Source organism: Balaenoptera musculus, chromosome X, assembly GCF_009873245.2.
Source record: "Balaenoptera musculus isolate JJ_BM4_2016_0621 chromosome X, mBalMus1.pri.v3, whole genome shotgun sequence".
In the NCBI taxonomy this organism is placed as follows: Eukaryota; Metazoa; Chordata; class Mammalia; order Artiodactyla; family Balaenopteridae; genus Balaenoptera; species Balaenoptera musculus.
The window spans coordinates 18,077,474-18,103,723 of record NC_045806.1 but is presented as its reverse complement, the minus strand read 5'-3'; the positions used below and the strand labels follow the sequence as shown (position 1 = coordinate 18,103,723).

Sequence of the window (26,250 nt, the reverse complement as noted above, 5' to 3'; positions counted from 1 at the left end):
CAAGGACATCAGGATGGCAAAAGTCTGGCAATGAGGGGTCATTTTTTTGTAGAAGGAGAATGGACTTCATCCACACGTGCCAAAACCTTTTTAGATTCTGTTGCTGTTGCCTTTGCATGAAAGTCAGCCATGGCATTTCCCTGATAATGAGGTTCAGTCCTTTTAGTGTGAGCCTCAATTTTGATAGCAGCAATTTCAGAAGGTAAGAGAATAGCAGTAAGAAGATCATTTACTTGTTGTTCATTTCTGATTGGGGTCCCAGAGGACATCCCACAACATTTTAATATAATAACTAGGATTACAACTGACATTATACCAGGATATATCATATTTCTAAGAATTTCACAAAATTTCTAGAACACTGATATCCCTATACAACATAAAATAGGCTTAGTACTACTTCTTATTTGACAATGCTTCCCATGCAGTTTAACACATCAAATGAGCCTAACTAGTTTAACAAATCTTTTGGAATATTCCAGGGGCCCTCTGGAAATTTTCAAAGTTGGTTTGTGGTCAAAAGACTTCATTTGGAATTTGATTTGGGGAAGTTTATCAAAAATATTAAAAAAAAGTTTTAGAACACTTGCCTAAATAGGATCACAGATCATTATGAAACTTGATACTTAATTACCTATTAGCAAAACCTAGGACTCGGTTTTCCTAAGTAATCAAAAAGCTGATGAACACAGCAAACACAGGAAATCATTCTGATAAAACATAGAACCTTTGTTTTCTAGGCAGATCACTTAAAAGGTAACAAAAACCTTTGTTTACAGTTTCTTTTTTTTTTTTCTTTATTGGAGTATAATTGCTTTACAATGGTGTGTTAGTTTCTGCTTTATAACAAAGTGAATCAGCTATACATATACATATATCCCCATATCTCCTCCCTCTTGCATCTCCCTCCCACCCTCCCTATCCCACCCCTCTAGGTGGTCACAAAGCACCGAGCTGATCTCCCTGTGCTATGCGGCTGCTTCCCACTAGCTATCTATTTTACATTTGGTAGTGTATATGTGTCCATGCCACTCTCTCACTTCGTCCCAACTTACCCCTCCCACTCCCCATGTCTTCAAGTCCATTCTCTGTGTCTGTGTCTTTACAATTTCTTATTAAGAGCAGACCAACAATCCAATAAAACTTTGTCCTTTTATCAGATGAAAGAAAACCAGGTTTTAGTTTTACATAAGAATATTACTGATATGAAAGCTTATTTTTAGCACTCATATATATCTATTCTGTTTTAGCCACCTTGATTACACAAGGTAAAATTCTCTCTTTTCCTCTCTCTCTACAACTTTTTGTATACATTTAGTTTGCCCTTCATAACCAGAAGTTCTAGTTTAAACAAAATTATTCTCATTTCCCTTAACAAAATTATTCCTCATATTTTTTTGTAACCAAAAACACATACTACTTTCCTTGCATACAGAGTTGTTTCCCTTATTATTTCTAATAGTTTTAATTACATATATTAATTAGAATTCTTAGAAACCTTAATTTCTAGCAAAAACTAAGTAAGCAATTATGAACCATCTTTTACGTTACCATTCTGAAGATTGGTAAACTTATAGAAGTATTTCTTTTCTTTTTTTTTTTTTTCTATAAACAGAAGAAAAAACAAAGATTGGTAAACTTATAAATACTTTTTATAATGTGCTTTCTCACAGAAAATTTCTCAGCTTTGCACCAAATATGTTTACAAACAGACCCAATTTTATCTTTAGTTTTTCTGCAATAGGAAGCCAAAAGTGGATACACCTATGTTCAGTAATTAATGTTTGACTATTCTATCTTATTTGGAAATGATCTAGATAATTAATAAATTTCTATCAGTTATTTTAACTTAGCAAAACTGAAAAGGTTCAAGTTACCAAAAAGATTTTGGAAGCTAATTTTAAGTATACTTAAAATATAACTGTTTCTAAAAAGTTTATCTATAAACTCTTATCCTACTTACATTTATCTAAATCATTTAATACTGTAAGCAGATAGGGTAGGGGGTCCACAGAAAAAGAGAACCAGGCATGGCTTTCTTGACAAAAGAGAAGCCATTTTTACCTAAGCCATTCTGTGATCTAAGCCTGGCCACAATGCTTGTCCTTGAACAGGTCTCAGTAATAATGATCTTAAGGGAACAGAAGAACAAACTGTTATCAGGCAGGAGAGGAAACAATAACAAAGATAAGAAATCAATTGTAAAGGGCTTCCCTGGTGGTGCAATGCAGGGGACACGGTTCCCCTGCCAATCCTCCTGCCAATGCAGGGGACACGGTTCGAGCCCTGGTCTGGGAAGATCCCACATGCCGCGGAGCAACTAGGCCCGTGAGCCACAACTACTGAGCCTGTGCTCTAGAGCCCACGAGCCACAACTACTGAAGCCCGCGCGCCTAGAGCTCATGCTCTGCAACAAGAGAAGCCACAGCAATGAGAAGCCAGCGCACCGCAAGGAAGAGTAGCCCCCACTCGCCACAACTAGAGAAAAAGCCCGTGCGCAGCAACGGAGACCCAACGCAGCCAAAAATAATTAATTAATTAATTTTAAAAAAAGAAATCAATTGTAAAGACTCCCAGTTTTGTTTCAATGGTAATGACTAACATGAAGCACTGAACCACCAGATAAACTAGAACCTAAGGGATCATGATGTTGACCTTTTCTGACCTTCATGACTTAACTAAAGCTTGGACTCTGTTAACCTTTGTCCCAATTCTATGTTGAATTCTCCCCTGCTCAAGCCCCTTCATGAATATGCATGTACTCTTAGCTTAAAACTTCCCCAATTTTGGTGTTTGGGGAGACTCTGCTTTGGGAAAGATCCTCGGGGTTCTCCTTACTTGCTGCAAGTAATAAATCCTTCCTTTTCCTGCTCTTTGGCTTGGTTATGTCTTTGGCTCAACACCCACCAAGAAATGAACCCAGTTTTTCGGGTAACACTCCCAACAACTATGTTTAGATTACCCACCAAAACTTCATGAGACATTGGACAAAAATCAGCCATCATTCTAAGTTATTTTTGTTGACAAATCCCATAACAGAGATAACATGGACTTATTTGAGTAGTAAGAACAGGTAGAATAAAAGTTGGTTATCTGCCTTATATTCAGTGTTGATAACTTTAAAGACATGTCTTAACTAAACCAATGAACTTAAACTACCTTTTATTTACTGAAGATTATCCCAGATTACTTGAACTTGAAAAGCATCTGGGGGACTTCCCTGGTGGTCCAGTGGCTAAGACTCCGCGCTCCCAATGCAGAGGGCCCAGGTTCGATCCCTGGTCAGGAACTAGATCCCTCACGCTGCAACTAAGATCCCACATGCCACAGCTAAAGATCCCACATGCCGCAACGAAGATCCTGAACGTAGCAATGAACGTCCTGCAAACCGCAACTAAGACCCAGCACAGCCAAATAAATAAATAAATAAATAATTTTTTTAAAAAATAAATATTTTTTAAAAATCCTTTATTTAAAAAAAAAAAAAGAAAGAAAAGCATTAGGGTTAGTTTCTGTTAATGCCCCATCCTTGCAAGTGCTTGCCTTCAAACCAACTAAATAGAGCTCTTTTACAAATTAATTTTGGCAATACCATCAAGAGGTAGGAAAACATCACACATTTAATATATATACATATATGTGTATATATATACACACATACAACATATATACAGACAGATGCAAACAGAGAACTTACAGTTACTAACATCTGTGGAGAAGATTTGTAAGATTTTTCATTAGCCCAATTACAAAATACCCCTTTTTCTTTTTTTTTTTCTTTTGATGGGAAACTTCTTCCTAAAGTTTGCATTTCAAAGAATGGCTCTTAGGTGCTGGAGAAGATGGGGGTAGAAAATCTATATCACAAAGGCATAGAGTAAGCTCAGGACGATTCTGTTTCCAATGTCCTGATCTTTTCAAGCATTTTGAGAGGAATAGGTGAGGTCTGGGGGATTGGCAAAGAAAAAAACAGCAGGTAAACTTTAAACTTTAGGATTGCAGCCTAAATCATAAAGAGGGTGACCTGTTCTTACAACTACTTACAACTTTTCTCCAATTTGCATCTTTCCTTCTGGGTACACGGTTTTATTTTAGCTAAGGAGAGAAAGCATTTAAAAAAAAAAAATTCCTATCAGCCTCTGAATATCAGCTTCTGATTTGGCCAAATTCCTGATCATATAGTTATTAAATCCTTTCAAATATCTTATCAGATTTCAGGTTGGATAAACAGTATTTCTGGCAGTATTAAACAATCCCATTAATTTTAATTTTAGTTTCCCCTTGCTGCTTAAGAGAATAATGTAGCAGTTTACCAAAAATTCCTGAGTTTCATCAATTCTAGGAGGAGTCCATACAGGTGCATTGGAGTTGATGTTGAAGAATTCACACAGGGCTTTTGAGGACAATCTGTCTTCCAGTGTCCCCAGTTGATTGCAATGGAGACATCAATTTCTGGGCCAGTGATTTGATAATGAATCCTAGGAGGGTGAAATGTAGGAGGCCTAGGTATTGTTTTAAATACCTTTTGTGTCTTTAATTTTTCATTAGCCTCTTGCCATGAATCTTTCAACAAAGCAAGTTTGGAATTTTGAAAAGTTTTGGAGCCTTCTGCATGCTAATCAAAATCAAAATCGGTATTCCATTCTGTTAGTTTGATCTGGGAGCCCTTGTTTTTAAGTCACATTAAAAAGGATCTTATCTATTTGGAACATTCCTCATAATGGTCATTGTAATCTCCCTGAGGGCTGGCAGCAGGTCGGTAGGTTCCTGGCTGCAAATGGAGTTTAACCCCCATTTCTATGCTGGGCATATTTTGGAGCCCCTACCCTTTCAGCTACCAAGCTAAGCTCTTAGGACACAGAACAAGCTTAGCAAGATGTTACCATTTTCGTAACTATCTACAGCTTCCAGAATCACAGTTCTCAAACATATAATAAGCAGGTGTGCTTATTTTAGAGTGGAACGTTCAACTCGTTGGATGTAAAGGATCCCATTTGCAGTTAGCCTTTGTCTACAAAAAATAAGTCAAACAAATACATGAAGATATTGGCAGTAACCAAGAGATGTTACTGTGTCCTGGCTGCAAGATGGCCTAGTGCACACGACCAACAATTCCTGTGGACCCTTGAATGGGGGAAGGACTGAACCAGCAAACCTGAAACAATGGGGACTGAGGACTGATTCCAAACAAAATGGAGAACTGCAGCTGCCAACAGTGCCAAACGTGGAATCTGGGGAAGGATTCCAAACAAATGGGGGGACTGCAGACTAAATGATCAGCAGTTCCCTATGTGGAATCTGGGAACTGAATCAAGGGCTGGGGTTTTCCATTAAAAAACTTGGGAATTGTGATCAGAAAGGCTAGGGGCTTGGCTCTGGGCAGAACTATCTGCTAGCTCAATTGAGCTCTGGGCAGAATCGTCTACCAGCTCAAGCTGACCTGCCCGGAAAAGGAAAGCCAGTTGGTTTGGGAGCTTGAATGCAAAGAGAGTGGAGCTCAAATTGAGAGGAACTTACCAATGGCCTTCAGAAACGGCGGGAACAACAGTGAACTCAAAAGGGCTTGTGGGGCACCACGCCTGTGTTTCTTGTTGTCCCCGAATGCCATCATAAGTTTGCTTTGGATCCCACCACTGCCAACAAATCTATTAAAAAACAAAATTAAACCAAGTAAGTTTGAAGATCTAATTGGCCCTATTCAATGATTCTTGAATCAGGTAGCATTCCATCTAGTAAACAGAAGGGTATTGTGAAGCGCTGTACAAAATGCAAGGTTTTTATAGGCAGAAGGAGGGTGGAGCAAAAAGGTATTAGCAAAAGAAAAGAAAGGATTGTTTCAGGCGAGACCATACTTTCTTGGGGGAAGGGAACAGCAGGGGTCTGTGTCATGCAGATGACCTCACTAGTGTTGATCAAGAAATTTCAGATTGTCTGCTTAAAGGTCACATTCCTGGGAGAGGTTGAAACTGCAAGTAAGTCTTGGTTTGCTGTTGTGGAGGCAAATGACTCCATTTTGGGCTTGTTGTTTCGTTTTATCAGTTTTGTCTTTGCATGAAAGAAAATATAACATCAAAAGGAGTTTCTCATACAAAACACACAATACATACAAGCTGGATGTTAACCTAATGTTTTACAGTTTGTAAGAATCCAGCCTTCCCCTGAGAAAATGTTGAGATGATTTTAAAATGATAATTATCTATTCTTTCCTCTATAGGAATTCTAATGAACAAAGAACTGTTGTCGAACCCAAGTTCATGTGCCCAATGTACACTGAGGCCAAAGTAAATGAAAAAGTCCGAGTTTGTTTCTTCCTTTTCCTTTGTTTCTGCATTCCCTCACTTCCCTAGTTAGTTTGAATCGACCCTTCGGAACTCAGAGAAGTTCTGGGACGCTGAAGCCGTTTTCGTACAAAGAAGAAAGAGGGGACACAGAAAGGCTTTGTACCTGGCAGGGCCTTGCGGGGTCCTGCTTGGTTTTAATCCCCTTCTTCTTTGATACTCCTCAATCTTGAGGGGAACAGGTGTCGGACAAGAAAGGGAATAAAGTTTTGGATAGAAAAGTTAATCATAAACTCGGCAGAGGAGCTCAGTTTTAGGTGGACTAGGTTTCAGAACCAGTTTGTGCTGTATTTTAAACATCAGGGTGCTTGGTGTAGACCAGAGTTTCTCAAACCTGGAACTATTGATACTTTGGAGATCATTCTTTGTTTTGGGGGGCTGTTTTGTGCATTGTGGGGTATTTAGCAGCATCCCTGGCCTCTACCCACTAGATGCCACTGGCACCCTGCCAATTCCCCAGTTGTGACAATCAAAAGTGTCTCCAGACATTGCCAAATATCCCCTGGAGGACACAATCATCCCAGTTGAGAATCACTTGTGTGGTACATATGGTATATTAATTGTATTTGATAAGCTCTGATCATGTCCAGATGAGTAACAGATGGCAAAAGATGGAGAGCTTGGACACATCCTTTAACAGATATTTTTATATTAATTTCATTTTTTCAACTTGATTTGATGCATTTTGAGAAAAATATATGTCTTATCTTAGCAAAATAAATGGAAAAGGAAAATGGACATCAACTGCTAAGTATAAAGTGTTCCAAATCTGCATATCAAATGTGTGGGTTCCATATAACTTACAGTAAATCTAAATGTTAATGAAGATAGTTTTCTAGCAAACTCGATAAAAACAATGGATTTGTTCATTACGTAATTACCTGTGAACGACAATACTTTATCAGTCGATGGCTTTTCCTGTTTTATTAAGAAAAATACAAGGTCAGATATCTAGGTTTTCTAAGATATTACAGAAACAACTTCTAAGCTGCTTTATTTATTAATTCTACTTTCAATCTGGATGATTTATGTGGCATTTCAAACTGGACAATTTAAAAACCTCATTACAATCAGAATAAATGACAGATTTGAATCCATAAGAAAATCCTTGACTAATTAAGATTGGCAGTCTTATCTTTGCCCTTAAAATTTAAACCAGTTAATTTTGGATTGTATTCTAATACTTGTGCCAATAAATGTGGCCAAAAAATTTTCCTAATACATATTTTCACTGTTGTAGTATGTCTTCCCTCATATGTTATGAACAACTCTTTCTGACACTACAGTGCCTGAGACATTCTAGGGCAATCTTCAGGGCTCTACCTTGGGAGCGTCCATTTATCTTAATGTTATAAAGATTTTCTTATGTACTTGCGTTCAGTAATATGCCCTCCTAATATCTGAGGGAAAATTAGTAAATATTTGGTGTACAATAGTTTCCTCCTGGACTGTATTTAAAATCTCCTTGGATCAGTTAAGATGCTTTCAGCTGTGAATAACAATATCCAACTTAAAGTGGCATAGGTAACAGGAAGTTTTGTCTTACCTACAAGAAGTTTAGAGGTAGATGGTTGTCCGAGGCTAAACAGTGTCATCAGTGACCCAGACTCTTTCCATCCATTTTTGTTGCCATCCTCAGCACGTTCACTTTTGTCTATCGCTTAATGGCTGCAGTATGGCCTCCACAGCCTATGAAATGACAGGAAGGAAGCAGTGGGAAAGAAAGTTCTCCTTGAATAAATATCTTGCTTTCATCAGTATGGAAAATCTTTTTAGAAACCTTTAGAGAGAGTGCTGCTGAAACGCTCATTGACCAGACCTGGGCCATATGGCCAGCCCTACCTGAAGTGAGAGCGAGAGAGAGAGTACCTGGCAATTTTAGCCTCTATTGTGGGAAGCAGACCCTGCCAGAAGAGAAAAGTGACAAAGGATTGGCTTTTGGGCAGGCAACCAGAAGTGTACGCCAACTCGTATTTTCGGAGAACGTCCCTCAATTTAAAAACCTGTGGTGTTACCAAGTTCTATGAGCATTCTGAATAGTTACCTCTTTTCTATATTTCTTGTTTTGATTTGAAAATTAACAATGTAACCCACTTCACTATGAGAAATATTTTATACTACGTAACAATAGCAAGTAGGTGAAGGTTACAGTAGGTTACTAAAATAAAAGCCTGCTGATTTCCCTTTAGTCAGGGAGATCCTTTGAAATCCTGTGTGTTGCCTTATTTCCACAGAGCTTGCATGTTCAAAAAATGTGCTAATGTTGTTTTCGCCGACATACAAAGGGAAATCATTTAGTATCTTCAACCGCTTTGCTTCTCAGGTTGCATCCAGTTACTTCATACCAACCACCCTCCAAAGTGTGCTAGAGGTCCTGGCTCGAAAACACTTGAGTGAATCCCTCAGGTTGCATCTCTTCTGGATGCCCTTGTTTGAAGTAGACTTAGGCTGGTTGAAGCATAGCTTTTCTCCCTGGAAGTAGGTACCTTCTGCTTTTCAGACACACTCCTTGAACATTCTGCTTCAGGAGTGGGACTGGTGGCATGTGGTCCAGCAGCAGCTCCTGCCAGATGAGGCGATGAAGACCTGTGGGCTTCCTGGGGCTGCCCCTGACCTGGCCACATTTCCCACTGGGCTCTGAAGCCAGGTTTGACCTTGAAGCTCTGCTGCTTCATAGAGGTGGAGGCCCGGCATACTTGTGAGAAGGGTCTTGAAAGTCTTTACCTTCTGACAGTCACTAGTGGGTGGCTGAGCTAAACCTGGACCCCAAATGTTTCTTGTTCCATTTCTCCTTTTTTATTCTTTAATGTTTATTTGAACTATTTAATAATCAAATAGCATGACAAGGCAAATGCATCTCCAGTATACTCAGATGACACCAAAGATTAATGACCAATCATCTGAGAAGTTCATTCTTACCATGTGACTAGTCACTTTCATTTTTCTCAGAGGAGGAAAAAAAAATCACCAGACTCTCCCTCACCTCATATTACTAAAAGACAAGATCTTTTCTTTTCTTTAAAGAATATTGCATGTATATTTTTTTTACAGTGAGCAGGGAGCTACATGCCTAAAATTCACATGCCTGCCATACTTCCAACCTGGGGAAACATCTTAAGTTATGTCTGACTCCCACTGCAATGGTAGAGAGAACAATTATGCTCATCCACCTCCTTGTCTCCAATACCTGAGAGTCGGAGTGAAAGTGGAATGTACAAGTATAAGAGGGGATCATTTTCTGCTTTACAGTGGCCTGTATCTATCCACTCAAGAGAACTTGTTGAGTATTATTATAAACTAGGCACTATGAGTGTGGGCATACCAAGAGTAAGTACAGGATCACAGCTCTCAAGGAGTTTATAAACCAGGAAGGGAAATAGGATACATGAGAGCATAGGTGAATGTCATGAGCACAAATGTTTTTAAAATCTGAGAAGGACACATCTTACAACATGGACGAACCTTGAAGACATGCCAAGTTAAATAACCCAGTCACAAAAGGACAAGTACTGTATGATTCCACTTATATGAGGTACCTAGAGTTGTCAAACTCATAGAGACAGGAAGTAAAATGGTGGTTGCCAGGGGCTGGGGGATACAGTTTCAGTCTTATAATATGAAGAGTCCTGGAGAGGATGGTGGTGATGGTTGCACAATGTGAATGCACTCAGTGACACTGAGCTGTACACTTAAAATGATTAGAATGGTAAATTTCATGTTATGTATATGTTACCATAACTAAAAAAAAATAACCATTCGAGAAGGAGAAATATCAAATTATGGTGTAACATAAAGAACACAAGACTTGGGGCTAAAAAAACTCTGAGTTCTCATCTTTGCATTTCTACCGACCGTGTGATCTTAGCCAAATCATTTATGTATTTATTTTTCTTTATTTTTCATTCTTTTTTTATTGAGATATAGTTGATTTACATTATATGTTTCAGGTGTATAACATAGTGATTCACAATTTTTAAAGGTTATACTCCATTTATAGTTATTATAAAATATTGGCTATATTCCCTGTGCTATACAATATATCCTTGTAGCTTATCTGTTTTACACATAGTAGTTTGTACCTCTTAATTCCCTACCCTTAACTTGCCCCTTCCCTTTCCCTCTCCCCACTGGTAACCACTAGTTTGTTCTCTATATATGTGAGTCAGTTTCTGTTTTGTTATATACATTCATGTGTTGTCTGTTTCTTTTTTATTATATTCACTAGTTTATTTTTTAGATTCCACATATAAGTGACTTCATACGGTATTTGTCTTTCTGACTTATTTCACTTAGCATAAAACCCTCCAAGTCCATCCCTGTTGTAAATGGCAAAATTTTGTTCTTTTTAATGGCCGAGTAGAATTCCAGTGTGTATTTATATAAATATACATTCTTTACCCATTCATCTGTTGATGGACACTTAGGTTGCTTCCATATCTTGGCTATTGTAAATAATCCTGCTAAGAACATCGGGGTGCATGTATAATATCTCTTTGAATTAGTGTTTTCATTTTCTTCGGATATATACCCAGGAATGGAATTGCTGGATCATATGGTGTTTCTATTTTTAGCTTTTTTGAGGAAACTTCATACCGTTTTCAGCAGTGGCTGCACCAATTTTACATTTCCACCAACAGTGTATAAGGGTTCCCTTTTCTCCACATCCTCACCAACATTTGTTATTTGTGGTCTTTTTGATGATAGCCATTCTGACAGGTGTGAGGTGATATTCCATTGTGGTTTGGATTTGCATTTCTCCAACGATTAGCGATGTTGAGCATTTTCTCATGTGCCTGTCGGCCATCTGTATGTCTTCTTTCAAAAAATGTCTATTCGGGTCTTCTGCCCATTTTTTGATTGGGTTGTTTGTTTTCTGATGTTGAGTTGTATGAACTGTCTATATATTTTGGATTAGCCCCATATCTAGCCAAGTCATTTAGCTTCATTAAATGTCCCAACCTATAAGGCAGAGAAAATGATTGTAAAGGAGAAATCAAAGAGGTAATGTATGAAATTTAGCCACTTAGCTAAACGTATGGTGTGATACAAAATAAGTTGTTATCGTGGGGGGTGATGAGGGGAGGTTTCATAAGGGCAATGAGATTTGAACTGGTACTGGAAGGGTAGAGAATAACATTTATTGTGTGCCTACTCTGTGCCTATCTCAGTTTACATAGCAACATTTTTGAAGGTATTATCCTCAAAAAGAAGGAATTAAAACACAGAGATATAATTTGCCCAAACCTCAAAGTAGCTCCATATTTCAAATTCCTCATTTTTTCCACTCATAGGAAGTTGTGAAATAAAAAGGTGTCAATACGGAAATAGATGATAATAGAAAATAAAAAAGCAGAGATGATCAATAAATGCAGAAGCTGGTTCTTTTCTAAAAAACCATTTTATTTTGAAATAATTTCATACAAAAGTCTCAAGAAGAGTACAAAGAACTGCCTCATACCCTTCTTCCAGATTCAATAATTGTTAATATTCTGCCATATTTGCTTTATCATCTCCCTCTCTCTCTCTCTCTCAACCATCTGAGAGGATCATGCCCCTTTACTCAGTCAGAGAGAAAACAGTTTTTCCTCTACCCTCTTAGGTTAATGATTTGGGGCCTACAAATTAAACTGACAAAAGACAGATTAGCAAGAGAAAAAAAACACACCAGATTTAATTACATATATAACACAGGGGTTCACCAAGAAATGTGACTCAAGGAGGCAGCTGGAACTTAGGGCTTATCTAACATCTTAATGGGGGATGGGAAGGGGCGGAGGGGCACTTCTAGAAGAACAAATGACTTCTTAGAAGCAGGGGAGAAAGGGCACTTAGGAAAAACAAATGACTTTTTGGAAAGATAAATGGGCCCTTAGGAGTATAGGTAGGAGATAGGGTAGTTTTGTGACAATGTTTGAGAAGATTAGAGGTGCACCTGGGGAGGCACTTTATGATAATTGAGCTCTTCTGGGAGGCTCTGCTTTTAGGCAGAGAGAGGGTTTTAGGAACTCAAATGCCTTCCGCTCAAAATCATTTTTATGCCACAATGCCTTATTCTGGACCTCTTCGACTTTTGTACCTCAGCCTTGTGTTTTCTGAGAATTTTGGTAAACACAAAACATTCTTGAAATCACGAAATTCAGTGCTGTTATCCCAGAGCTGAGCACTGTGTGCCTGTTCCTCAAGTGCCTCTGCTGGCAGGTCTTACCTAGAAGTGGGATTGGCTAGGCTGCTTCTTGCAGCTATGTGACGACTATCTTACTCAACAAAGATTTCTAGAGTGCCTACTCCGTGCCAAGCACTGTTCTAGACACTTAAGACTCAGTTGATGTTTGATGGAGAACTTCAACTGAGGTTCTCCATCAAACCCACAGATAACCACACCTGAATCCATGTTTCCTCTTTCTCTCCTCTTAGAAAGGCATCCCTCTTGCTGCTTTGCTTGTGCTCTGGATCCCATCTCCTCCCTTGATGGTCTTTCTTTCTCTAGGGTTCTTCCCATTAGCACCAAAAACATGCCTCATGGACTTCCCATTGCTAAAGCAACGACAGTAACACTAAAAACTTTCCCCTACATCCTTCACCTAGTCCCTTCACTCTTTCTCCCCACCCCTTCCAAATGGAACTTCATGAGGGCATTTTCTGCACTTGCAGTCTCTATCTGCACGCCCCCCCCCCCTTCCCCCGTCCCCACAATCCCTCCATTCACTACAACCTGGCTCAGCTTCCCCTGCTGTACTGGTGCTGCTCTCTTAAGATCATCTATGAACTCCTGCTAATCCCATGGACATTTTGCAGCCTCTCAACCACAGCTCATATTATTGACACCTCCTTCTTGACACATGCTCTTCCTTTTGTTTCTCTAATACCAAACTCTCACTTATGATTTTCTTACTAATTTTTCTGAAGCTCCTTCTGTTTCCTCTTCCTTGTACCCTTCTTACCTAAATGCTGGTGTTCCTGAGAGCTCCATTCTAGGACACCTTCTCTTCCCTTTTCCTTTTTCTACATTCTCCCTGGACTATCTATCCACTCCCATGGGTTCAATTACATATTTGGTTTGCATGGTATCTCCAACTAATTTCTTTTGAGTTCCAGACCTGTATGCCCAGTGGCCCACTTGAAGTCCTCTCAGGCATTCAGAGTTCCAAATTGAACTGTGCATTTTCTGATGCTCCCTAGCTCTGTTAATGGCACTGCCATCATTTAATTATCCAAGCCAGAAATGTGAAGTCCTCTTGACTCCCTCCTGAACCTAAACTATGTGTAACCATCAAATATAGTGGATTCTACTTTTGAGTTGGTCTTCTTCTCTCTTTTGATCTTTACGGCCACCATTCCATTCTCTCTTTCTTTTATTTTATATTATTTTTTAATTTTTTGGCCATGCTGTGCAGCATGCAGGATCCTAGTTCTCCAACCAGGGATCGAACCGCGCCCCCTGCAGTGGAAGCACGGAGTCTTAACCACTGGACCGCCAGGGAAGTCCCGTGCCACCATTCTATTCTATATCATCATCATCTCTTGCTGAGATTACTGAAATAGTCTCCTAACCAATTTTGTTGCCTACAGACTTGCTTCCCTCCAATCCATGCTTTACCCTCAGCCAAGGTGATCCATACAAAATGTAATTCTGATTATGGCACTCTCTTGCTTGAAACTTTCAATAACTTCCCATTTTTGATAAGAGTAAAGTCCACAGTCTCCTTATCATATTTGTAAGACTTGGCCTCTGCTAACCTTCGTTTTTTTTTTTTTTTTTTGGCTGCACTGGGTCTTTGTTGCTGTGCGTGGGCTTTCTCTGTAGTCGTGGCGAGTGGTGTCTACTCTTCGTTGCAGTGTGCAGGCTTCTCATCGCGGTGGCTTCTCTTGTTGCGGCGCGCAGGCTCTAGGGCCTGTGGGCTTCAGTAGTTGTGGTTCGCGGGCTCTAGAGCGCAGGCTCAGTAGTTGTGGCTCACGGGCTTAGTTGCTCCGTGGCATGTGGGATCTTCCCGGACCAGGGCTCGAACCCGTGTCCCCCGCATTGGCAGGCAGGTTCTTAACCACTGCGCCACCAGGGAAGTCCCTCTGCTAACCTTTAATCTCTTGCCACCCCATGCCTACAACACTTAGTAGTAGTCAGCATATACTTACTGTTTTAAAAATAAATGGCATTTTTTTCTTTCAAAATACAAAAGAGAAAAATTGTCTTACTTACTGCAGCATCCCCAGAGCCCAGAACACTGCCCAGAACATAGTAGGTATGCAATAAATATTTCTTAAATGAAGGAAAGAATATATGTATCAGTTCTAGTGACAGCAGAATGAGGATGAGCAAGAAAAAATGGGACATTTTTAATCCAATAAGCATCTATTAGAGTAGCATACTTACAAGAGTCATACTCTAAAATATGGCAAGTTAAAAAACCAACTACAATGATCTCAGAAGCATTTTAAATGGGGGGGAAAAAAGCACACTTAACCAACTTCTTTTAAACTGATCATTTATTATGAATAGAAAAAGTTAAATTTTTATAAGAAATAAAATACAAATTCATAGTATCCTAACCTCTTATTTTCCTGATTTTAAACCATGACTAAAATTAACGCATATATTTGAACAAGTAGTCAAGAAATGCAGTGTTCCATACTTAATCATTATATAACTAAAACAGATGAAGATAAGATACTTACTTTAAAATCAGGACATCTATTTCAAAGACAGATTTTTTTTTTAAGCTTTAAAGACTAATATTTAAAATTCCACAGAAAGAGGAATTAATGTTTGAAAATCTCAGCAAAAAAAATTTTAATTAAGAAGTTGATGAAAACAGTACCTTTAGATAATGATATATATTAAGGATAATCTCCAGATTGCTAATCTATATTGTTTAGGAATGAGAAACACTATTTCAAAAAAAACAAAAAACCCCAAAAAACTTACCTTAAGGAAAATAAATTATTTAAGCACTCTATTCAATTAAAACACGAGATATACTCTCAGTTCATTGTATTAATGAATTGAAAAAGTAAAATAATAAATAGTTGCTTCCTATATAAATAAGAATGATTTATCAAATGAGAGATAATTTCACTTATTATATCTATTCTCTCCAAGGGATATAAATTTATGCCTCTTCCTGGCTGGTATGAAAAATTTCTTAAGACTAAACCATCTCCTTTGAGACGACTGGTTAATCATTTGGGGATAACAAAACACAAGGTTACATCCGTACTTTGCACCAACATCAAAATACACTGCACGTAGATTAACGATTTGAATGTTTGAAAAACAAAATAATAAAAATATTATAAGAAAATGTGAATACTTATAAAATCTTGAGGAGACTTTCAAAACATATCATCAAAGGTGGAAAGCATAAGGCAAAGACTGACAGACCATGATATATGAAAACATAAAAATAAGCATTATACTTAAATGATGTTTTAATATATTTGCAAGTAACAAATCAAATGATGGAGCTGAGCTTATGAGGAAAAGCAGTAAGAAGACAATAATCACTCCCTTGCAAAATGGGCTAAGGATAGGGATAAACAAAAAGAATATAATGGCCAATAAATACATTTTAGTATTCAACCTCTTTTCTAATCAAAGAAATGCGAATTAAAATGAGATGCCATTTTACCTTACCCAATTAACAGAAAAAAATGTAAATGCAACAAGGCAATATGTATATATAAAACTTTGTTCATTTCAAGATAGCAAGTTTTCCTTTTAGTATTAAATTTCTAGAATTACCCAAAATCATAGATATGCAAAAAGATGTAGTTATAAGGATATTCCTCACAGCTTTGTTTATAATATTGCAAAATTGGAAATAATAGGGGCTGATTAACTTATGGCATATTTAACACTGCAATATTATACAGCCATTAAAATAACACCAGAATATTAATAACATTGAAAAATGCTTATAATACATTGTCAAGTTTAAAAAGTAGCTTACCAATTATCTATAATATAATGCTATTTTTTCAAGAAATTACAATTTACTTTCATTTAACATGTTTTCTATAATGAACTTGCCTTTCTTTTCTAGTAAGAAATATTCTATAAAGGCCCCCAAATTACATTATCTGTCTCTTTCTGTTCCAATTCCATATTCCCAAAGTTAACTCCTGATAACCAACCTCTTTTTCCCAGTTATTTCCGTAACAGAAAAGGGGATGGCCTGAACTGGATGAATGAAAATTCTGTAAATGGCTAAGTGCTACCTCCCACTGTAGATTGCTGGTGATACATAAAGCCTAGGAAGAAAATTAGAAGCCATTAAAGGATGGAAACAAAGTGGCTGAAAGGGAAGATAAGAATGCTAGGAATAAAGCATGAAAGTCAAGGGCAGGTAAAAGAAGTTAAGATATGGTGCAATATATTTGCAAACCCTTTGGGAAAATGTGAGTCTTGAATGATGACAAGCAGTAAGAAGGTGATAATGGCTGCAGGGAAATATGGGCAAAGGATGTGGATAAAAAAGATCTACGAAACAACAGACACTAAAAAAAAAGTTTAGCCTCTTTTCTAACTAAAAAAATACAAATTAAAATGAACTTGTTTAAAAAAAAAAAAGAGCTTACTTTGAAATGCAATATCCCAGACTGTGTACAGCTTTCTATTGTCTGATTTAGTCCTCAAAGTTCATCCTACCCCAAATTCTCTCCTACATTGGTTCATCACAGTGCCTCCTTCTGAGTTAAGACAGTTTGGGTTAAATGCCCATGTTACTATCAATGAATACACCCATGAACACAGATTATTTTGAATAGTTTCAGTGAGCAAAATCCTTAGCCAACACCTTAAATACGATTTTAGGTCCATTTTGATTGCAGGAAAAAAATATTTAAAAGGGTCAAGGCCTGGGGAGACACTCTGGAAAACCAGAGCTAGCCCGAAGGCACTGGAAGCCAAAAAGGCATACCAAAAGGAGACAAGATCTAATGCCAGTGTGGACTGAGATATGAGGGCAAATTTATAATTCTGCATTCTGAAAATAAATAAAGTACATAATAGTAACTTGAGCGTGTCAGGTGCCATATTAAGAACTTTAGGTAAACTGTTTTATTTAACAATATTATAAAGGAAAATACTATTATGTCTATTTTAAAGATAGTTCATTCTATACAGAAAAATAAACCTGGATTTCCTACCTCACACCATATATTCTAGATATTAAAGATCACATTGTGAAAGTACAACTCTAAAGCAAATAGAAGAAAGTATAGGATATTATTCCGACTTTGGGACAGGACAGAACTTTTTAAGTAAGACTCACAAAATACAAACAATGAATCAAGAAATTAATAGATCTGACTACATCAAACTAAAAATCCTTGTTCAACAAAGGATCTCATAAATAAAAATTTATAGACGGATGATAGACTGGGAAAAATTATTTGCAACATCTAAAATGGACAAGAGTTGATATCTAGAACTTGGGTTATTCTGTAAACAGATAGTAAATATTTTAGGTTTTATGGGCCATATGGTCTCTGTTGCAACTGTTCAACTCTGCTGTTGTAGCGTGAAAGCAGCCATAGGCAACACATAAATGAATGAATATGGTTGTGTTTCAATAAAAACTTATTTACCATAATAGCTGGTGAGCAGGATTTGGCCTTCAAGCTGTAGTCTGTTGATCCCTAATCTAGAATATACAAGAAATTCCTATGGATCAATAAGAAAAATTTAGGATGCTTGATGGAAAACTGAACAAAGGATATCAATAAGCAGTTGGCAGAATGAAAAATCCAAATGGCTAGACAAATATATAGATGTGCAATATTATTAATAATATGAGAAATGCAAGTTCAAAGGAAATGCCATTTTGCACCTAAGGGATTTGTCAGGACATGGAAGTCAGATAATTCAGGTGGAGGTAAGGGTGCGGGTAAACATGAAACCCTCACGCCTTGCCAATGAATAAGTTTCAGTTACAGAGAGCCATTAAGTGCTAAGTGAAATTATTGCATTTCCATACTCCAAATAAAGGAGGGCTCTTTGATAAAGGGCAGCAGGCAACCTTTTAACAACACACATACATTATCTTTATTTTGTAATTAGAGATAATACACATTATCTTTATTTCACTATGGATCCAAAAACACCAACATAGACTGTCACAAGTCTACAGACCAGCTGTTATATACTTTCTACCAATGTGTTTTATTTTATTTATTTTTTGGCCACACCGGGTGGCTTGCGGGATCTTAGTTCCCGGACCAGGGATTGAATCTGGCTCATGGTAGTGAAAGTGCTGAATCCTAACCACTGGACTGCCAGGGAATTCCCTCTACCAATGTGTTTTAGACATGAAGAAAATCTTAATATTCATAGGGTTTAATTCTTTTACAGTTTAGAGTTTCATATCTTTAAGAGGAGGACTGGCTTTATGATGCCTGATTAATGGAATGTAAAATTCACATGAATTTAAGATAAAGTGAGATTCAACTTTATAGGATGGAGAGCCAATTACAGGGTTCTACTCTTGGATACTTCTGGGTTTTCCCTTCTCTACAGTGTCAGGAGCACTTCAGTACAAAAGTCTGAGAAGCATTCAGATAATAAGGGACATTTATTGAATATCCATCAATCTTTAGCTAAATAAAACTAAGATATAAGGGTGTTTTTTTTTCTTTCTTTAATGGGAAATCAAATTACACAATATAACCTGCTTGGTAATTAGAAATGCAACTTCCTTTAGCCATTTTTTTCTACCTCCACCCTGAATATAACCTATTGTAGCATTAGGTTCTGAAATAGAGGCTTTCCCCTCATTGAATTCATTTGCCATGGTCTGATAAAATATACAATGGATTATTCAAATTAGTATGGCCTAAACAGCAAGAGTAGCTTGCATATGCACTGATTTAAAAAGGCTTACTGTTTAAATAAAGTATATCCACATGCTTTACCTTAAAAATAAATTTGTTAAAAAAAAAAAAAATAAATAAATAAATAAATTTGTTACTTAACTCTATCATTTATCACATGTTCATGTACTTAAAAGGTTAGATTATACCAAAGCATATGTATACTATTGTCTGATGAGTCATTAAAAGAAAACTGGTTTACATTGAATCGTACATTTTAAACAGGTGAATTTTATGGTATTTAATTATATTTCAGTAAAGCTGATAGATAATCAATCATCTAGTCTTGTGGCTCTTAACTGTAGTATAATGGGATCAGAGGCAAAGAGGAGGTGTGAAATGGGGCTAGCCAGTCAGGAATTGCGCTAAATTCCCAGCCTATTTTATCTGGCCCTTAGTAACCAAGAAAAGAGAGGAAGAGGGGGAGGGGGAGAGAAGGAAAGAGAATGTGAGACTGTGTGTGTGTGTGTGTGTGTGTGTGTGTGTGTGTGTGTGTGTGTGTGTGTGTGTGTGTGTGTGTGTGTGTGTGTGTGTGTGTGTGTGTGTGTGTGTGTGTGTGTGTGTGTGTGTGTAGGAGGGAGGTTGGCTCTGTGGACAAGGGAGGAAGTGCTAGGGCAAAAGGTGAAACACTTTCTTTCACGAATTCCTAAAAACATAGACTTAGAGAAGACTTCTATCAGACACTAATGAAACATGATGGTCTTCTTTCTTTATCCATGAACAGGCCATTTCCAAAACAGTAGTGAGAGTACAGGGATTTCATTTAAAAAAGACTTCTTTCTGTGGCCTACCAACAACTTTCATATACGGATTGCTTGAGTGAAAACTGAGGCTGCTTTTAGAATCAAGAATTTTAAAACATCTAAGATGGTACTGTATGTAAAGGGAAAAATTTTGACAGAAAAGAATACAAATTTAAAAAAAAAATACAACACATAGATGATAAAACATAGAATGCTGGTACACATTTATTCTTTTATTGCTAAACATTAAACGCCAGCAACTATGATATCTTCAAGTTAAAGCCTAAGAATGAATTACAGCTCAGTTGAAAGATTTATAGAAAAAAATACCTGTGTACCATTAGTATGTGGACATTCAATAAATATCACAGGACAAACTGATGACTAAGAGCCACATATCCATGAAGTGCACGGGGTTACAATTTACTGTCAGAACAGATAATGACCTGTAAGAGCGATTATCAGAAGGTCAAGTTTAACTGCATGTCTTTTCAAACTGAAATGCTAAAAAGAATATATACATCCTTTACGGATTTTAAGTGATTAAAAACAACCCTGAAAAATGTAAACAGTGCAGAGTAGAAACACTGAAAATAAAGTTTTACTGTTGAACAAGTGCCAACACAACACTTTCTTCAAATCCTCAAAATAATTCATTTTTCTAATTGCTCTACAGAAACCAAAATGGACTATTTTCATAAAGATGATAATATATCAGGGACACAAAGACCTTCCAAGTTATTATTTTATGTCAACATATATTTACAGTATATTCAACAATACTTCTTACAGCTTACTTAAATAGAAACATGCTTTTCTAATCCATAAATAACACTAATCATCATCCATTCAACCACATTTATTAAGTATTTTTGATGTCTCATGCACTGTGCCAGGGATGCAAAGATGAATATGACATGGTCCTCGCTCTAGAAGTGCCCACAATCAAGCTGAAGAAACAACACATAACATTTCCTTTCTTACACAATGAGGCCATTTCTGTAAAAACGGGACTGATCTGCTCAATATCCTAATAGAGTGTTTGCCAAATCCTGACCCAATGTAGCAGAAGACCAAGGTGTTTAAAAGCCATAAGAAAATGACATGCTTGGGGATTTTTTTCCACCCAGAAAAAGAAGTTTACAGGTAGGATTTCATCTATTAAATTTTTTTCTCAGCTTTAAAAAACTGACCTGCACATATATAGCATTTCCATTAATAAACTGCTTAGTTCATGTAATCGAATTAATTATGTTAAGTATTTCACGGTATTCCCCAAACTTTACTACCTGAACAGGTCTGCGTATTACTCTGCTAATATACTTTAATCCTGAAAGACTGTCTGCCTGAAAATAGAACAAATGCCTTTTTCCTAGGATAAACCAATAATTTGTACAGTTTTAAGTAGTGGTAATAACTGATGACCTTGAGTCATTAAAAAAATGTTAAAATTATATTCAATACATAATTTCTGTTAAAGAAGGCAGGCAGATTTATAATACAATCTAAAGTTTCCTTAAAAATGGTTAAAAAGTTTTAGTGCCTAAAAAGCAACTCAGTGATCTGAAAGAGGTGAACCCCACGAATACCTCAATTAGTGAAAAAGTTGGATACATGACTATTCATGTTCTTGAGTATATGAGAGAAGCAAATATTTTTCATCAAAGAAACAGCTTGCTCATATACTTCTAATACCAACAGCTTCACACTGGCCTATTGACTTCCCAGATCTTCCAGGGCTGCATCTCCAGTCCAAAAGATCTCAAACTAGGCAGGGCTCTTTCGGACTCAAGAGTCAGTTCCCGGGCACTGGCAAATCCACATTTGTACTCACATGCAGCCATACTCACTCTACTACCAAGTCTTTCGTGGACCCACAGAGGTAGCTTAGGGGAAAGATGGAAAGCAAGGACTACATATTTAATTACCCAACACAGAGAAACATCGGAGCCACTGGTGAGGACAGAGTATGGTTCAGGGCTTAAGGTAATTGTTCTTGAAGACAGGGACATAGGAGCTAGGCCCCAGATAGCTCCAGCAGCACAAGAGAAAATATCTACCCCGGAAGGACTTCAAGCTTTGAAGCTCTGTAGAGAACAGTAACCAGGACTGCAGAAGGTCCTGTGATCTGTCTTGTGACCTGCCGCAAGACCCACCTGGCTCAGTTCTGAGGTTCACCCCTAACTGTCTCAGCTCACATACTGCAGGTGGGAGATACTTCTGCAGCTCACTCTGAATGTCAAGGGTAGTGTGGCTTTATGAGAGTATAGGGACATATTATCAAAGAGGCAACTCTTGTGGGGCAAAACACGTCTCACCCTATTATAGACCCTACTTCCTCTTTGTTCATTTATTTGGCGTCATTTGACAAAGATTTTCCCTTTCATGTCAGCAGATTCTTTTACAGAATTTTATTAATTTAATTGTAATCAGACCTCAGTTGTCAGAGTACAAAATAATACACAGTTTAATTTAAAAATACTTTTCAAACAAGACAAGGGACAAGAGATATAGACCAAGAAAATGCTCACCTTTCCACTTGGCCAAAGTCTGGTCTCCTTCAAATCTGGATTAATGATGCTTTTTCAAGAAGTTTTTCCCAATTAATCCTACCCAATTCTGTTTTCCTTTACATTATTTCAACATGATACGTAGCCACACAAAAATGGTTTAATATGAATTTGCACTTGTTTAGAAATTGTTCCACAAGCATCTGAAGGTTGTAGGTTCAGTCTTTAAAACTAGAATGTAATCAGGGACTATGCCTTTCATTTCTTCTGTTTATCCCCCATCCCAGAGTTTGGATACTCTGGATAAAGAACTTAAAGTTGTTGGCTAAAATGTAATTTTAAGGAAACACTTTATATTTCACACCAAGTAAGGTTTTCAATATTGTATATTGTAACTCAGAGATTCTATCAAATGAGTGCAAATATTACCGTGCTGTAACCATCCAGAGTCCCAGGGTCACATTGGCAGCCAAAAGTATACTGCCACCAAGCAAGATGAAAAATCCTATCAGATCTTTGACATCATTGTCTCCAATCACTGAGGTAAGAGTAGCATCTAGGAAAGAGTTTAAAATCCATTGTCCGTCCAAAGCAAAGCAGGGCACTGCATTAACAATAGCCAGAGCTCCCGAGAGGGAAATCAGGTACCTGGTTAAAATCGGTTAAGGAGCTTACGGAGAGGTCTGAGGGCAAAGCACATTTCTGGGAGTCAGAAGCAGGCATTTTACCAGGACTGGATTTGAGATTACAGGTGACTTCCTTCCTTTCTTTAAATCTCTGCTTACCAGTATACACCAATGCTTCTTAGATCTCTACTATTTAAAACAAATGACATATTATTTCGAAGTTCAAAAACCTTGACTAGAAAAATAAAGGCCAACCACTTGTAAACCAAGACAATCTGTAATGAACTCCTTCAGAAGACTCTTTCTAATCCTTTAATGATACATCAAGAGAAAGGAATAAGAAATAAGGGAAAATTACTTTTTGATCCTTACGAAGTATACGTTATATTAGATATATAAAGATTTTGGCCCCTTGAACTCTATTTTACTATCATCTGTAAGGTCATAGTGTAAATATCTCTGAGAAAAAGCTGCAGTCTACAAGGTACAATTTTGACTATACACATTTTTTAGTAACTCATTTGTTAACTAATTTGTTACTAATTTGCTCATTTGTTTTGTTTCATTTTTTTGCAAATCATTAAGGAAAGAAATTAAAAAGATTTAAAAGTGACAAAAATAAAGAACCTTTCCAAACTGTTCAGTTTATTCAAATTCTATATAATAACCAATTAAAATTTTTCTTTATATGCAAATATAATATGCTAAAGAACACATGAGATTTTGTCCTCTGAATGCTATTTTAGTAGTGGAAACCAGTTTGATCTCCCTTACGCATTCCTCCACTTGGTCAGAGCCAACAGGCTCAGAAGGGGCGGAATTCGTCACCTCATTAGTAGCTGAAGCGTTCGTTCATCCTTTATAAACGTACTAAAAGGTTTTATACTTCTAAATTCAACTCTCAATTTGTATTCTAGGTTCCTTCCCTTCGACATCTTAACCTTTCTCTCTTCCCAATCAATCTTTCTTCTCTGACTTCTTCCTCCCTAGGTACAATCTGATCTTTTTCAACTTTAAAGTCTCTTTTTTTGGTATTAGCAGTTAACTGATACTTGTAAGGTCTGTTCATGTTCTCTAGTCAAGGTAAAACTGATGAAGTTCCAAGTAGCACATTTTAAAAACATCTTTCACGCCAGAAAGGATACTTGACAAATGTCTCCACAACCACAGGCAGATCTATGCTTAGAAAGTTGAAACGTGGGATAAAACTGGTGATGCTCACTAAAAAAGAAAAATAAGAAATAATGAATATTATTTATACAGATAAGCAACAGCATTATGAATTTTACCATATGACTAAAAATTGGGCTAGCCTATTAAATTGATTGAGAAAGCCCTTCCCAAACATATGCAGGCAGGCTCTATGGCCCACATATAAAAGCAACTGGCAATTCTAGAACATCTAATAAAAATACTGGAATACAGAAATTCATGTCTCAGTGTACTTATATTTTGAGGTGAGAATACGATAAAACTGATTATATAACAGCTATGACTACCAAATACAGAGATTGACTTAAAAAATACACTAGAATTTATATCAAAAGAGTCCTTATTCTTTCAAAGAGGTATAACCTTAAAATCACATTCACTCCAACTATCAATATTATGCCACTTAATCTCCTTCTGGTCTCGGTGTTTTTTTCATTGCTAAAACAAGGATTAAGACTAGGGGATTTTTAAGGTCTCCTCCACTTTGTGGATTCCATGATCCTGTTTTTGTTCAAAACATTTAAAAACTCTGTTATAATTAAATAGAACCCATAGCACACATTTCTGAATTACCCTGAAAAGGGACATTTCTACATTTGTTGAGGAGGTATTATGCACTCCAGAGTCACTTAGTGTCAAACTAATAAATAAGAAGAATGACCCGACTTTTATCTTAGGATATGACTATGGAGAAATGAGAGAGCTTTTTAAAGAGTAACATAAAACCCACATGTCCATCAATTGATGAATAAATACAGAAAATGTAATATATCCATACAATGGAATATTACTGGGTTGGCCATAAAAAGGAACGATGTACTGACACATACTACAACATGGATGAACCTTGAAAACATTATGCTAAGTGAAAGAAGCCAGTCACAAAATATTCCATTTATATGAAATGTGCAGAAACAGGCAAATTTGCAGAAACAGAAAGTAGATTAGTGGTTGCCAAGGGCTGGGGGTGGGTGGGTGTAGAGAAGTAGAATGACTGCCTAATGGGTATGGGCTTTCTTTTTGGCGTGATGAAAATATTCTGGAACAAGACTGTGGTGATGGTTCCACAACTCTGAATATATTAAAAACTACTGAACTGTACACTTTATTGTTTATTTTAAAAATTTTTTTAACATCTTTATTGGAGTATAATTACTTTACAATGGTGTGTTAGTTTCTGCTGTATAACAAAGTGAATCAGCTATACATATACATATATCCCCATATCTCCTCCCTCTTGCGTCTCCCTCCCACCCTCCCTATCCCACCCCTCTAGGTGGTCACACAGCACCGAGCTGATCTCCCTGTGCTATGCGGCTGCTTCCCACTAGCTATTTTACATTTGGTAGTGTATATATGTCCATGCCACTCTCTCACTTCGTCCCAGCTACCCGTACAATTTAAAAGGGTGAATTGTATGATATGTGAATTATATTTCAATAAAACTGTTATAAAAAAAGGAACATAAAAAAAATCTTGTACAACAAAATAAGTTAGACTGTATGATCTTCAGCCATATGGAAAAGCTATATGTTTAATCCAATCATGTTGCCATTGTTAAAACAATTATGCTGGCCCGGTTTTGAAATTATATTCATATAAAATTCATGTGTCATGCACAAATTACTTTATCATCATTATCACTATGATTCCAATCGCTTCTCGGCCTTTTGGCTAAGATCAAGTGTAGTATCACTATGATTCCAGGCATTCTTTGACATATGCTGCTCTTGCTACTGTTTTGGGAGCTTGGATAAATTTAATAAACGCTCAGAGAATACCTGAGAGATCATCTATGTGACATAAAAGGTAGCGAAGGAAAAATGCGTCATGTGTCACTCTCCATAGGCAGACATGGGGTTCAGCTCCATCCTGCTTTATAAATTCAGATTATTTTCCTACTGCTTAAACTTCATTTCGTGCTTAAGAACAAGTTAACAAGACTTTGAAAAGTGAT

At 37.1% G+C, this 26,250-nt stretch overlaps 1 protein-coding gene, 1 long non-coding RNA gene and 1 pseudogene across 3 annotated transcripts in view; 1 reads left to right on the top strand and 2 right to left on the bottom strand.

The window, feature by feature from the left end:
- Positions 1–3,844: 3,844 nt before the first annotated feature.
- On the bottom strand, positions 3,845–8,018 carry LOC118888224. 2 transcript variants are annotated; one of them, XR_005018274.1, is made up of 5 exons: positions 7,885–8,009; positions 7,220–7,256; positions 5,518–5,645; positions 4,314–4,478; positions 3,845–3,946 (listed from the first exon to the last, which is right to left on the bottom strand). It is a non-coding gene; the product is annotated as an uncharacterized LOC118888224 (long non-coding RNA). The 2 variants fall into 2 exon arrangements; XR_005018275.1 differs by lacking the exon at positions 7,220–7,256 and having other exon boundaries at positions 7,885–8,018.
- Positions 8,019–22,789: 14,771 nt separating this feature from the next.
- The window catches only part of LOC118888654 (membrane-bound transcription factor site-2 protease), a 37,902-nt gene continuing 34,441 nt past the window's right edge, over positions 22,790–26,250 (bottom strand). Inside the window, exons 10-11 of the mRNA XM_036839957.1 lie at positions 24,227–24,302; positions 22,790–23,103 (exon numbers count right to left, since the gene is read on the bottom strand). Of these exons, the coding sequence (XP_036695852.1) occupies positions 22,881–23,103; positions 24,227–24,302 (299 nt within the window). The 3' untranslated portion in view covers positions 22,790–22,880. The remainder of the gene's footprint in view (positions 23,104–24,226; positions 24,303–26,250) is intronic.
- Positions 25,948–26,057, top strand: LOC118889379 (annotated as a pseudogene).